This window comes from Adiantum capillus-veneris, chromosome 18, assembly GCF_014529385.1.
Source record: "Adiantum capillus-veneris isolate H3 chromosome 18, ASM1452938v2, whole genome shotgun sequence".
NCBI lineage: Eukaryota > Viridiplantae > Streptophyta > Polypodiopsida > Polypodiales > Pteridaceae > Adiantum > Adiantum capillus-veneris.
This window is the reverse complement of record NC_140948.1, coordinates 88,015,029-88,030,277: the sequence shown is the minus strand read 5'-3', so window position 1 is coordinate 88,030,277 and position 15,249 is coordinate 88,015,029. Positions and strand designations below refer to the sequence as shown.

Below are 15,249 nucleotides of genomic sequence, written 5' to 3'. Positions count from 1 at the left end.
TTTTTTCTTTTCCTGGTTGTGATTGGGATGGATGCATTGCACCTCAAAAGGCTTCATTTGGACAACCTTCATTGTCCCTCTGTAGAGGCAACAAGGTGTCGTGCTGCTGTGTGTGTGTGGGTACCTCTCAGTGCAATGTGCACGAAGTCTCACTCTTAATGAACCACACAAGCAACTAGGCCCCACCACTAGTCCACCATACATGGATATGAAAGTGTAGAAGACCGTAGAGCACTTTAGCTGATTACACCCTCTTTGTACAAATAAAGTTATATCAACTCTAAATAGAGGTTGCATTTGTGTACAGCGAAGCAAATAACTCATAGATTACATGTATTGGTACCTTTCAAAGCTGAAAAATAAACAGCTTTGTTGATTGGTGCAGGTTCTAGCAGACAGAGGGTATAATTGTGGCGCACAAGTAACTATTCTGACCCTTGTGATTGTTTTTGTTCTCTTCAGACAATGTATTGTTAATGTTACTTGAAATATATTTTTTTTTTCCGAGAAAAAGATCCTTCTATTAGTTAATGAAAACTGCCCATAGGGATACATCCACCTCTGCGAGAGAGGGCTACAACAAGCATGATGGGGAGACTCTCCCAATGAAAAAACAGCATATATACAATGAGGCTAAATCAAGAGATGGGAGGAGGGAAGAGCCACACAGGTGGACAGTAGTGCCATCTGAGCACCCCCTGGACTATGGTTTAGAAAGGCCCAGGGCGCCAGAGTCGAAGAAAAGCCTCGCGGCGCTCCCGCATGCGGTCGGAGCTGCCCTGTAGTCCCTCAAGCTGTCCTCTGAGAGTATGGATCAGCTCTAGCCAAAAGTCACGAACAGTCTCTGCTGGTGGCACAGGACGAGCCTCAAAGATGCGGAAACAGCGGGCCCGCCAGATGAACCAGAGAGCTAGGCCGCTGATGAGCTCCCAACACTCCTCTCTCTCACTGCACCTCAAAACACAACTGCAGACTCAACTCAATGGAACTCGACAAGCTCAAAGAACCATACAACTTTGGCTGGCAGCACACACAACTCCAAGCTCAGGACTCAAGATACAATGGGGGTGTCGAGGCTCCGATGTGCAGGGAGAGTGCCAGTGGCGTGCAGAACTCTAGACTCAGGACTCGAGACTAATCCTAGACCATACAAAGTGGATCATCAAAACCCCAAACAGCTACGGATATATACAAACAGGAAGAGCCACTAACGGCTGCAAAATATCCACTCCAGCTAAGCCTATCTATGAATTGTGGAGGTGGTGTGCTGGCCACAGTGTCGACTAGACCACCACCCGTATCCCTGCCACGGGCAAGAGAGTCTGTCCAGTGTGAAACCCGGGCCTGTCTCGTGCGAGTGACATTGTAGCCCTGCTACAGGTTGCCCGCCACAAGACCACTCACCGTCTCGGTGAGAGAAACAACTGAAACTGCTAAAAGACCATAAGACTACAAAAATAAACCACTACTGTACTGCCATGGTGAAAAGTCTGTCATGCAATCACCCAAGAGAAAGAGTAGTCGCCACAACCGCACCCGAAGTATCAGTCTTTGGAGGTGGAGCCATCAAATCAATGGTGGGACCTCGCTGTTGGACTAGAGGTTGCTGGGCTCTGCTGTCCATAACCTGGCCGTGTGTGAAAGGAGCAGCCACCTGTTGCAGGGCAGAGGGTAGCACCTGTTTGGTAGTGTACTGAGAACGTCGAGTAACACAACCATGGTGGTGCGCACCAGCAACACCGTCGCAGCAAGGAACGCTCTGCATGTGGGGCAATGGCGACTGAAACCCCTTAGGAGACTATTGATTGTAGTACTGAACTGGAGGCTATGTGTAGAGTCCCGTAAATTGCTGAGAAGGACCTGTTGCTGTAGTTTGCATTGGTGTCCCTGATCCCGTCCATCCATACCCCATGCCCACCGGAGCTTGGGTAGACCTGTAGAAGCATTTCTCGAAATCCTTGTATTTGCGCTTTAAGGTCTTCAATGATTTCTGACGTTATCTTCAAAGCTTGTTGCAATGCGAAAATCGTAGCATCCCGATCTGCGATGGCACTCTTGGCGACTTTCAGAGATCCCTCCATAGCTAGGTATGTGGCGTTGGTGCGTGGAAACTAAATGTTCCGCTCCTAGCTCTATGGTGGCGATAGCATTCCTGGAGTCTTGTAATATTTTGTCAAAAAGGTGAAATAGAGAAGTAGAGTCAGCTACCTCTGAAGATGATACTGGAGGAGGCTCAAGTGGCACAATTGGGGAGCTAGGAGTAGGTACAACAGGTGGAGTGTGGGCTGAGATGGTTGTTGCGGGTGGAGTCAGTGATATATTGGCATCAGTATGGGTGAATATGGGAAAAGAAGGGACAGAAATCTCCGAGGGAGAAGCCGCCGACTTGTCATAAAGGGTGGAAGTAGACACCGGTCCAGTAGAGCGAGGGGTGGAAGCAGACAGAGAGCGTCGCGGAAGATGTGTCACCTTAGTCTGTTGGCTCTCAGACATTGGCAAGGAGAGTAGAGACTCTGTTGTGTCTTTCGCCACCTTTGCTTTGATCTTCTTTTTCTTAGTGATTTTAGGATCAACCTTAATGCTTAGAGATTTCCTTTTCCCTTGCACTCTTTGTGTATCCTCATCCATTTCGTCAGGAGTAACATGTATATTTATGACCCACGCCAAGAGAGGTGCTGTGAAACATTTGAAGCTGAACTGCACAAACTGCACCTGGGCCTGAAACCTTTTGGCCCTAGAGTGTAATGATGTTAAAAGAATCTGGTGGAATCCACAGGTGTGGATCAAACAGTAAAGGCCGTCCCACGGTTGAAATGTAGTGGGCAGTTTACATTTTTCCTTATCTTCTTTGGCATGTCTGGCCAAAAAGTAGTACCTAAAGATTGCCAGGAGCTGTTTGTTGCGTTCGTAATTTGGATGATCCGTACTGAGAATCTTCTGACATGCTTGAATTGTTGCATCCTTGGAAAGCTGAGAGAAGGTGTGTGTAGCAGGCTTCGCAGATGGAAAGTTGGTCATACCCATAGCATGGCCTAGCCGTGTAGCAGTGAGTTTGTGGCCCCTTACCTTGGTTTAAAAGGTCATGTATCATCTCAACAGGAACAATAGTTGATAGATCGCCATCAGCCAGTACTGTGAGACCCAAAGCCTATAGCTGGGCACTGGAGAGGATTTTGCTCAAAGATGGTCGAGGCGGCTGTAGATAAAAAGCCAAAGAGAATTGCGTGCGATTTTTAGATGTTGCTGGCCTACTGATTGCATGAGTGATGACTTGATGATTGCTCTTCTATTTACGTGCTTTCATATTTGTCCCTCTGGAAGCGTCCAATTCAGAGGTAGCTTCAGAATCCGACTCTGAGTTTGCGGGCGAGGCTTTGTAACTTTCGTCACTAGGGTCAGTGGAAGTTATGTCATCCAGATCATGGCAACTACTTTCTGAGTCATCCTCCTAAACAGAACTCAGTGGCTGCGATGGATTTCTTATTAACCCTGCCTTTCTGGAATGTTTGCTGCTACCCACCATGGGAAATGTAAAACTTCTGCCACGTGATACTGATGCTCTATGAAGCCACACACTGAGGTTGTTCCCCAATTCAATGAACAGGGAAACTTTCAAGACACTCAAAATTGATGAGAAGAAGGTAGTTCCTCAATTGCATACATGTCTAAATTACAAATCCATAATTGCATACGCATTGGCAAATCGGCACTTCCTCTCTGTACGCAGATAATTGTGTGTTTCTGCGAAGCGGAAGAAGCCGAAGACTAGATAACAAAGATGACTCGAGGTTGTCTCCGTAGCCACGCTATCGGAAGGAAATTGTATGCCAGAAGAGGTGGTAGGGGTGAGGCGTGAGGTGCAAACTGTAGATGATGGAGTACGGATTGGGTAGGGCAAATTGGGGAGGGGAGGGGAGGGGCGAGGGGGATTGGGTAGGGGCGAGTTTGGGAAGGGAGGCGAATTATTTAGGGTAGGGGCGAATACAGGAGGGTGGGGCGAGTTATTTAGGGTAGGGGCGAATATAGGAGGGTGGGGCGAGTTTGAGAGGGGAGGCGAATTGTGAAGGGCAGGGCGAGTTGGGGAGGGTCGGGGCGACTTGGGTAGAGTAGGGGCGAGATGCTTTTAGTTAGGGGCGAATCTGGGAAGGGGGCGAATCTAGGGAGGGGAAGGGGCAAGGGGATAGAGAGGGGCGAGGGCTAGAGGATAGGGGCGAGTGAAGGTAGAGAGGGGCGATGCGTAGTGGGTAGGGGCAAGGGGTTGAGAGGGACTCGTAGTTTAAGGGGTGACTCAAGAGAGAGAAACACAACTAATTCTTGAGAATCTGAAGAACTACATAGAGAGAGTAGGTATGAATTTTATCAAAGAAAAGGGTTATAGAGTGACCCAATATCACACGCAGAAAACAATGGGAAGAAGAAGACGAAGGACTCCTGGAAAAAGCCTCCTACTGACCCATAGTGTTTTACACTTAGAGCCCAGTTTGATGAGAAGGTTTGATTAGAGAGAACCCATTTTGAACACCAAAAGTGAGAAGACGGGACAATACAAGGCAATAAAACAAAGTAGTCCAATCGCATGGAAAGAATGAGCCGATTATGAGAAGTTTAGGACAAAACAAGCACCCTAGTTATAGTGGTAGAGAAAGTATACGAAGGAGGAAATGTGGGGACACCGATAGGCACGGCAGAGACTGAGAATTTGCAAGGACCTTATCATAACACATACTATGGTGAGAGGATAAGTGAAAGAAGAGAGAAAGGAGATGCTGAAACTTATACTAGAGGCAGACACATCTACAAATGGCTAAACAGCTACAGATGGCTTACTAAGAAGGATAATAGCATTTGATTCGGGAGCCATTTACCAGCGGCAAGGCGACACCTTCCAAAGTCACTAACTGGACTGCTTCTTGTGGAAAAATCTCTTGTACCATGAATGGTCCTTGACAAGCTGGGACCAACGTCTTTGCTTTTTTTTTATATCTAGCTTGATATTGTAGCACTAGTGATCCTGTCATTATTTTTGGCTTACGAAGATGGCGATCATTCCATGCTTTGCGACGAAGCTGCTCTGCTTGCAGCGCGGACGAAGCTAACCTGTGGCTTTCATCCAGCATGGAGAGACGAGACAGAATGGCAGAGGCAATATCTGCTGTGACATGGAGACTGTCCACCCTAGTGGAGCCGAAGTAGAATTCAAAAGGGGCGATTGCTTCTAATCCAAAAGCTAGTTGAAAAGGAGTGTAGTTCGTGGTCGCTTTGTAGGAAGTGCGATATGCCCAAATAGTGCCGAGGATTGCTTGAGCCCAAGAAGCTGGATGCAGATGACAAGCCTTGCGAAGTAGAGCAATGAGAACTTTGTTGATGCTCTTTGCCTGCCCATTTTCTCTGGAATAGTAAGAGCACCACTTGCGATGGAAGATTTTGTAGTTGTTTAGAAGTGTGGTGATCAAATCATTGACAAAATGGATGCCCCTGTCACTAGTAATCTCTAAGGGACACCCAAACTTGCAAAATATATTCTCATACAAGAACTTCGCTACTGTAGAGCTAGTGCAATCAGTCGTAGCTAGAATCTCTGCCTATTTAGTGGGATAATCTGTAGCCACAAGCAAATACTTCTGATTACTTGGTTGGGCCGGCGGAGAAGTTGGACCCACAAAGTCCAAACCCCATCTTTCAAATGGCAACCATGCCATGGATACCTGTAAGGGACGGTTTGATTGCTTGCTAGGTTTAGGTGCACAACGCTGACATATATCAGAGACCTTCACATGAGCAATGGCATCCCGAAACACAGAGGGCCACCATAAGCAACTCTGTAGAATTTTCTGAGCTGTAATGTGACCGAGTTAATGGCCACCATTGGGACTGCTGTGGGCATCCTTTAAAATAGACTCCACTTCATGGGGAGAGACACACCTACTCAGAACACCATTAGGTCCAACCTTGTAGAGCTGACCGCCAATCAAGGTGAATGGTCGAGATTTGAACAATAACCTGCGTATCTGCAATGGAGAGCATTCTTTGGGAACATGCTAGTGGATAACAAGTATAGAACATTGCCGTACCACTCTGAAGTTGTATCGATCTGAAATAGATTATCTGGAAAGTCATCCTCAATACCTATAGCTTCCTCACCTGAGTGGATGTGAGAGAGATGGTCGGCCATGACATGGCGTTTTCCAGGACAAAGTACCACTTTGAAATCGAACTCTTGGAACAGAAGGAGCCTTTGCAAGACCAGACCTGCAACTTGTGGCTTATTGAGTAGGTAACGAAGAACATGATGATTAGTAATAACTGCGAAGTGAACCCCTAATAAATAGTACGAAATTTTTGAAGAGCATAAACAATGGCCAAACCTTCCCTCTTGATAGTGTTGTAATTCCGCTCAGCTTTCATGAGCAACCTGCTTGCATAATGAATGAGACGACCGAGATTAAATTCCTTGCTAGACTGAGTGAGGACAACTCCCACAACTGTCTGACTAGCATCAGTATGTACATGGAAAGTTAGAGACCAATCAAGGGCTAACAAAATTGGAGCTTCAATCAGGCGCTTTTTCAGGTAAGCAAAGGCTTGAGCTTCAGCTGTGGACCACTGAAACGGTACAACAGCACTGGTCAGGCGGGTCAAGGGTTGAGCAACATCGACATACATCCTAATGAATCGGCGATGATACCCTGTATGGCCTACAAAGCTTTGAACACCTTTAGGATTGATGGGAGGAGGCAACCTCAATATGACAATGAGGGGACCCTTCAGGTAAAGGGCACTTACTTTGATAATGCTCATATTCTCCGCATCTGTAGCATAAAATGGGCCGATTTGATGGACGAAATGGGGGACGAGGTGGCCTCTACTCCTGTTGCAGAGATATGGAGGCTGAGGTGTAGAAGCTTTGAGGAGCTGAGGGAGCATTGGCATGATAAAAAGTGTGAGGCCAAGAAAGGCTTGTCATACCTTGCATAGGAGGGGTATTTAACAATGGCGGCATGTGGTTTGGATGACCATAGGAAGAGAGCATGTTGGATGCAGGTGCTAGCCCTTGTTGAAGAGTAGGACCAAGAATTTGTTGTATTTGTCGCAATCCTTTGAGGTAGTAGCAATCCTTATCCTCATGTCTCGCCTTTTCACAGAAATGGCAATAAGCTCGAAGGGGACATTTAGGTGCAGGGTGCCCTATAGAGCGGCATGAGCTACACCAGACGAGAGTTTTAGTCTCCTGTTGAGACCTGAGCTCGTCTAACTCGCGCTTGATTTGTTCCAATGCCTCGTGATGTGGAGGCTTCTCTTGTCTAAGCGAGAAGGACGTCTCTTCTTGAAGAGCCGGTTGTAGTTTTAGGGCTTCTAGTTCCCTGCGTAAGGAAGTTAAGGGGTCAGATGGACTTTCCAAGAGTACAGAGGCAGACTCTACCTGAGGAGAGTCGCTGAACAGCCTTCTTGCCCCCTCTATCCTAGTAGCAGCAACAACAAACTCGAAAGTGGCTTCAGGTTGGAGACTTTCTCTGAGTTTTTGTTGAGAAGACTTAGGAAGAGCCTTCTCTACCCATTTCTTCACCATAAATTCGCCTGGTTGCTGGGGAAGCTCAGCGACCAGAGACCTTGTTCTGGTCATGAGTTTTGCAAAAGTCTCATTGGGCTGGAGCATTAGGTTGGCCAGCTCATCCATAACTTTTTCTTGGAAGTCCCCTGGTATGAAGGCTTCACAGAACTCCCGTCTTAATGTAGCCCAAGTCGCAAAATGATTCTCAACAAACTGACTATACCATTTATCGGCTAAGCCATCCAATGTTGATGGGAAGAGCACTAGATAAACGTCTCATCTGTTGAGCCCACTACCCCTGTAGAGGAGACAAATCTCTTGGCATGGTCATTTGCATCCTGTGTGGAGAGTCCTCTGAAAGTTGGAAACTTATTTACCTTAGCCAGGACACTTGTGAGCTCCTCCATGGTCGTCTGCTCAGGAGCCTAGTGGTACTGAAGGACTTGCTGTAACACACTGGTCGAGCACTTTTCTGGAGAAGGTGAGCGGGGAGGTGTAGAACTGGTTGAGGGAATGGAGGCAGTCGTGTGAGAAGAGGGTAGGGGTAATGGGGCTGGTGGACTTCTACTTGGCACAAATGGTTGACGCTTTCTGTGGTAGTACTTCAGAGGACTTAGTAGTGGACTTTGTTGCTCTTTTGATTGCCTTGTATGTGTCATACAGTAACCAAGAGTCCACTCTTCTGGGCATGAACTGACTGAACACTGGACTAGGCTCCCCTAGACCAGGACGAGTGACTAGAACCTCTGGCTAGACCTGGACGAGACTTGCCTAGACTTGGACGAGAGACAGCTAGACAAGGACGAGTGACTAGACCCCTGGCTAGACTTGGACGAGACTAGGCTAGACCTGGACGAGAGACTAGACCAAGCTGGTAGAGGGAAGCTGGACGAGACCAAACTAGATCAGAAATCTCGGACAAACACAGACGAGAGCTTAATCTTAATCAGCTAGCTCCTCCACCTGAAGGCGCAACGGAGTGAGACTTTAGTTGAGGTCCCACGGGGCGTGCCAAAAAATGAGAGCACATGTAGCGAGGAAAAGGTGTCGTGCTCTCTAGAGTGGGTGTTCCTCAGTGCAGTATGCATGAAACCTCACTTCGACAGAAGAAGCATCACACAGGAGCATGACTCAAAACACAAAATTGAAATATGACTCGAGACACAAAACGACTCAAAACACAACTGCAGACTCAACTCAATGGAACTCGACAAGCTCAAAGAACCATACAACTCTGGCTGGCAGCACACACAGCTCCAAGCTCAGGACTCAAGGTACAATGGGGGTGTCGAGCCTCCAATGTGTAGGGAGAGTGCTAGTGGCGTGCAGAACTCTAGACTCAGGACTCGAGACTAATCCTAGACCATACAAAGTGGATCATCAAAATGTTGGGGTATAAAGCCCAATGTGGTCACCCAGGTAAGTGGGCGGGCCGCCAGGTATGTACACATATTCTTTTGTAAAAACCTAATAAGAACTCACTATGCTCTACACATTACAGTAGAGCGAGTTCACCATATCGTCGTGCTCTTCTTCTCGCACTCTCTCTCGTGTCGCACTTCCGCTCGTACTCCTTCAACTGGTATCAGAGCTCAGATCGAGGCTCGGGGCAGCACTGCAGGAGGCTAGAGTCACCAGCTCAGATTGGAGTGAAATTCGACAGGCGAAGACACGGCCCCAAATCCTGTGGGAAAGCTCGAAGGGCTTGGTGTTCTCAGAATTTCATTCTGAGGTCATCTCGGCCACCGTTCGGCTTCGACAAAGGTCTGCGTAGGCCATTTTCGACTACGTGGTCTCGGCGGGTGCAGATCCGACTCTGCAAATTTGGGGTTTTCGGCCTACGACTGCAGGTGCTGAGGATATCGACACTCCCAGAGTGTTGATTTGTGGCTGTCTACACATCGAAGGACGGATCACAGTTCTTGGAGGCGTGTCACATACGACACGGGCGCATCTACACATAGACTATAGGCGACATCCACTAGTTCATCAGGTAGCTTGTGTTTGCTGCTTGATATTCCAGATTTCATTCTGACATTGCAGGTACTTCCACATGGGATGTATTGTCAGAGATGATGTATGTCTGTTGAGGGTTTGCTGGCTGTGAGTCACGCAACAAACAACCGCCGCAGCGGTTACAGCATACAGTGGGAAATTTGTGGATGTATGACTTTGTGGGAAGTCTATGTACTGTCAGATTTACTGCAGCCTTTGTTGAGGGTCGAGTGAGGTTTTATTGAGTTGGGGGATTCTCGAATGTTGAGATCCTTTCGGTGATACAGGTCTTGGAGCGATCCCTCGAGCACCCTTAGATAGGCAGCTAGGATGTATTGACTGTGAGTTAGACAGTTGGGATTGCATCTTTGCTTTACTGCCATTGAGGCATTGTCGCAGTCTATGCTTACAGGACAGTGACAGGACAGTCAGAGACAGTATATGTGCAGGGCAGGTTTACCCACAGCTTACAGTGTCAGAGAGACAGTGGTTTTTTGAGCTGTTTTTTGGTCTGTTTTTAGTACACCAGAGCCATTTTACAAAGGAGACTTTGCCAAAATTTTAGCAGAATCTGAAGCTTTCTTGGTTCATTTGACAGGTTGATATTGGTTCAGAGGTCAGTTTACAGGGAAAACTCTGCCGAATTTTTCCCAAGAAAGTAAACTACTGTGAAGCGTAGCTATGGCTGGATCACAGGACACTGCTCTTTATAATATCAAGAAGCTGGATGGAACCAATTTCCCATTGTGGAAGAAGCAGATTTGGCACGTGTTGGTACAAAAGAAACAGATAAAACCTATAAAGCTCAAGGGGATAAAACCAGAAGATATGGACGAAGATGAATGGAGCGAAATGGGTGAATTGGCACTTTCTACCATTATGCTGACTTTGGCAGAAAGCGTTTACTTCAATGTAGCAGACGAGATGTCGGCTTATCAAGCATGGTTAAAGCTGAGTGATCTTTATGAGAAGCAGAGTGCAGCTTCACAGGTATACTGGCTTAAGAAGCTTGTTGACTTGAAGATGAAAGAAGGGACACCTATGTCCAATCATTTAAATGAATTCAACACAATCTATAGTCAGTTGTCAGCTCAAGGTGTCAAGTTTGATGAACCTGTTAGAGCTATGTTCCTGTTGATCACATTGCCGGAAAGTTGGGACACTTTTCGCACAGCTTTGAGTAATTCTGCACCTCCAGATGGTTTGAACATAGCAGGTGTAGAAGGAAGTCTGCTTACTGAAGAAACCAATAGAAAGACAATGGACAAAGGCAAAGGAACAGCCTTAGTTGTCAGGGGAAGGACCAAAGAAAAGTACAAAGGTGGAAAGAGGAATCAGTCTCGTAGCAAGTCCCGCAGTGCTAAAGGCAAGAGTGACATAGAATGCTACCATTGTGGCAAGAAGGGTCACATGAAAAGAGACTGCAGAGAATGGAAAGCAGAAAAAGGCAAAGAGAAAGCTGAAGACCATGGTGAGAAGAACAAGTCCTCAGTGAAGATTCAAAAAATAAATGTGACAAACACTGTTGCAGAGGATGACAGTCTAGTGTCAGGAGACATCTACTTCTTGAAGAATACAATGGACTCAGCTCTTCTTACAGCATCTGATGGAAATGCACTGAGTGACTGGATTATAGACTCAGGGGCATCACTTCATGTGTCTCCAAACAAGGAGTGGTTTACCTCTTATGTGACCACTAAAGATCATGTTCGGCTAGGCAATGGGCAGACATGTGAGATCTTGGGTGTTGGAGATGTTCAATTGAAGTTTCAGAATGGCTCTTCTTTCACGCTGAAGAATGTGAGACATGTTCCCGCAATTACAAAGAGCTTGATCAGCACAGGTTTACTTGATGATGCTGGCTACGTCACCACTTTTGGACAGAACATGTGGAAGATATCCAAGGGTTCTATGACAGTAGCACATGGAGTAAAGTCTGGAGGACTTTACATGATTTATGTATCAAATGTCTCTAAAAATGTAATCAATGTAACCGAGCAGCCGAATGTTTCTTTGTGGCATAGCCGGTTAGGACATATGTCCAAGAAGAGAATGGAAATCTTGTCTCGTTCTGGTTATTTGCCTGGCTTTTCATTTAATGATTTTGAATTCTAAGAACATTGTCTGTATGGTAAGCAAACACAGCAGCCACATAAGCATAGAAGCAGTAGAAGAGATACACAGTTGGCACTTTTTCATAGTGATTTGTGTGGACCTATGCCTAACCTATCTCTAGGGGGACTTCTTACTTTATGACATTTATAGATGATTACTCGAGGAAAGTATGGGTTTACTTTCTCAAGCACAAGGATGAAGCGTTTAGTGTTTTCAAAACGTTTGTGACACTTGTGGAGAATCAGAGTGGCAAGAAGCTTAAATGCTTACGCACTGACAATGGTGGAGAGTATGTTTCAAAGGCCTTTCAGGACTTTTGTGAGTCAAAAGGTATAAAACGTGAACTTACTGCTCCTTACAATCCTCCTCAAAATGGTGTTGCTGAGAGGATGAATAGGACCATACAAGAGAATGTCAGAAGTATGTTGTCTAATGCATAGCTGCCAAATGGGTTTTGGACTGAAGCTATATCAACAGCTGTTCATCTTGTAAATAGATCTCCTAGCAAGGTTTTGCAGAAGGATTCAGTGCCAGAGATGGTATGGTCAGGCAAAATGCCCTCATACAAGCATCTCAGAGTCTTTGGCTGTGAGGCATATACTCACGTTCCAAAGGAATTTAGGAACAAACTTGAGCCAAAGAGTAGAAAGTGCATCTTTCTAGGCTATGGTAATTTTGGTGAGATGGGGTACAAACTTTGGAATCCCGAATCCAGAAAGGTTATCCGCAACAATGATGTTCACTTTAATGAATCCAAATATCATTCTAAACCAGAGAGGGTTGAGGAGATGAGAAGAGTTGTCTTCCAAGAAGATGGACCTGCACGTGCAAGACAAAATGTCAGGGCTCAAGAGGAGCAAGGACATGATAGATTGGAACCACAGGTTGTGGCTGAGCCTGAGCCACCTATTGTGCATAGATCTGGACGTATCACGCGACCTCCTGATAGGTTTGTTCCATCTATGAACTATGTCATGTTGAATGATTGCAATGAGCCTTCATGTTACAAGGAAGCAGTGCAAATGAAGGACTCTGGGAATTGGCAATTGGCCATGCAGTCAGAGATGACAGCTCTGCATAAAAACAGACATGGAAGCTAGTTAAATTACCACAGGGCAAAAAGGCTCTACCTTGTAAATGGGTTTACAGGTATAAGATCACCGCTCTTGATAGTCAGCCAAAGTACAAAGCAAGGCTTGTTGCCAAGGGCTTTAAGCAAGAACAAGGCATTGACTTTGATGAAGTCTTCTCTCCGGTGGTCAAGATGACTACATTGAGATGCTTTCTTGCATTGGTTGCCATATTAGATTTGGTGTTGCACCAAATGGATGTCAAGACAGCGTTCTTGCATGGTGATTTAGATGTGGAAATTTACATGCAGCAGCCAGAAGGGTTTGTTGAGAAAGGCAAGGAAGATTGGGTATGCCAGTTCTTAAAGAGTCTTTATGGCTTAAAACAATCACTGAGGGCATGGTACCATAAATGCCATAAGTTTATGCTTTCTCAAGGCTACAAACGTAGTGAGTTCGATCACTGTCTATATACAAAGAAGGCTAAGGATGGCAGTTGGCTGATCCTTATTTTGTATGTGGATGACATGTTGATTGCTGGCAAGCACTTGGAAGAAATTTCAGCTTTGAAGTCAAAGATGGCAAAATCGTTTGACATGAAAGACATGGGTGAGGCAAGTCATATACTTGGTATGCGCATTGAGAGAGAGAGATCAAAGAAGTTGATTTGGTTATCTCAAACAGAGTATATTGACAAGGTTTTGCAACGTTTCAATATGGAGAAGGGAAAGGCTCTGAGTGTTCCATTGCCACCATATGTGAAACTTAGCAAACAGGATTGTCCTGTGTCTGAGGAAGAACAGGCTGAAATGGATAAGATTCCATATGCGTCTGCAGTGGGTAGTTTAATGTATGCAATGATTGCTACTCGCCCAGACATTGCATTTGCAGTGGGAGTAGTAAGTCGATACATGTCAAACCCAGGCAAGAAACATTGGGAGGCAGTGAAAGGAATATTGAGATACCTGAAAGCTACAAAGAGTATGCGTATATGCTATGGGAGTCAGGAGCTAAGTGTAAAGGGTTTTACAAACTCAGATTATGCAGGTGACTTAGACAACCGAAGGTCTACGTCAGGGTATGTCTTTACATTGGCTGGTGGAGCAGTATCATGGCGTTCTAGATTGCAAGATTGTGTTACTCAGTCTACTACAGAGGCTGAATATGTTGCAGCATCAGAGGCATGCAAAGAATCAATTTGGATTAATCGACTAGTAACAGATTTGGGAATCAAAAAAGAGATGCTTGTGTTATATTGTGATAGTCAAAGTGCTATACAATTGGCTCGCAATCCAGTTTATCACTCAAAGACAAAGCATGTGGATGTGAAGTATCATTTCATCAGGGAAATGCTCGAGGATAAGCAACTTCAGCTTGTCAAAGTTCACACCACAGAAAATCCTGCTGATCTACTTACAAAAGGACTTCCCTCATATAGCTTTGCACATTTTCGCAAGCAGTTAGGTTTAGGGTAGTACATCACTTCTCTACATCTCTTGTATATTAGCTTGTATAGTAGCTTCTCTCACACTTAAAGTACCACATTGGACTTTAAGTGGGAGGTTGTTGGGGTATAAAGCCCAATGTGGTCGCCCAGGTAAGTGGGCGGGCCGCCAGGTATGTACACATATTCTTTTGTAAAAACCTAATAAGAACTCACTATGCTCTACACATTACAGTAGAGCGAGTTCACCATATCGTCGTGCTCTTCTTCTCGCACTCTCTCTCGCGTCGCACTTCCGCTCGTACTCCTTCACAAAACCCCAAACAGCTACGGATATATACAAACATGAAGAGCCACCAACGGCCGCAAAATATCCACTCCAGCTAAGCCTATGTTTGAACTGTGGAGGTGGTGCGCTGGCCACAGTGTCGACTGGACCACCACCTGTATCCCTGCCACGTGTCACCGACCCGGCAAGAGAGTCCGTTTAGTGTGAAACCCGAGCCAACTGTGACTAACTGTTTGTCCCGTGACAGTGACACTGTAGCGCGAGAACTATACATACAAATGAATAGCCCCTAAGCCAGGCATCACGATTCTGTATTCAAAAGGGCAGATAGCCGCACCAGAGTGGAATGATTGTGCTACATAAGACAAAGGAGAAGGCAAGCTTTCCATTAAGGCTGTGATCACCTGCACCAACTAGTCACACACATAGTATTCTCTTAACGAAGTCAAATCAGCTCCTCACTCCGGACCACACTCCGGATGGCGGCATGGAATTGTAATGTATCATATAGGCTGGATGTGGGTGCCTTTGAAGATAGCTTCAGAGATAGAGACATTGTCTTTTACTCGGAGACACATCAAAAATCTGGACAGTTGATGCCAAGTGTGACTGGCTATTTATGGGAGACAGCTTGTCGGCCAGACGCTAGATCCCAGCATGGAAGTCGAGGTTCAGGAGGGGTAGCAGTCTTATTCAAGGAAGAGTTGCAGCCGCTATTACAGATAGTCCGGAGAGATGAATAGGCGAGATACATGTGGGTGAGACTGAGAGCTGAGACGCTTAGAGA

General features: G+C 45.9%; 1 protein-coding gene across 5 annotated transcripts in view; it reads left to right on the top strand.

Annotated features, from left to right (window-relative positions):
* Positions 1-15,249, top strand: part of LOC147435992 (SET domain-containing protein) — a 131,116-nt gene that overhangs the window by 88,906 nt on the left and 26,961 nt on the right. For all 5 annotated transcript variants that reach the window (XM_086488897.1, XM_086488898.1, XM_086488899.1 and 2 more), the window contains one exon: positions 386-421. In XM_086488897.1, the coding sequence (XP_086345023.1) occupies positions 386-421 (36 nt within the window). The remainder of the gene's footprint in view (positions 1-385; positions 422-15,249) is intronic.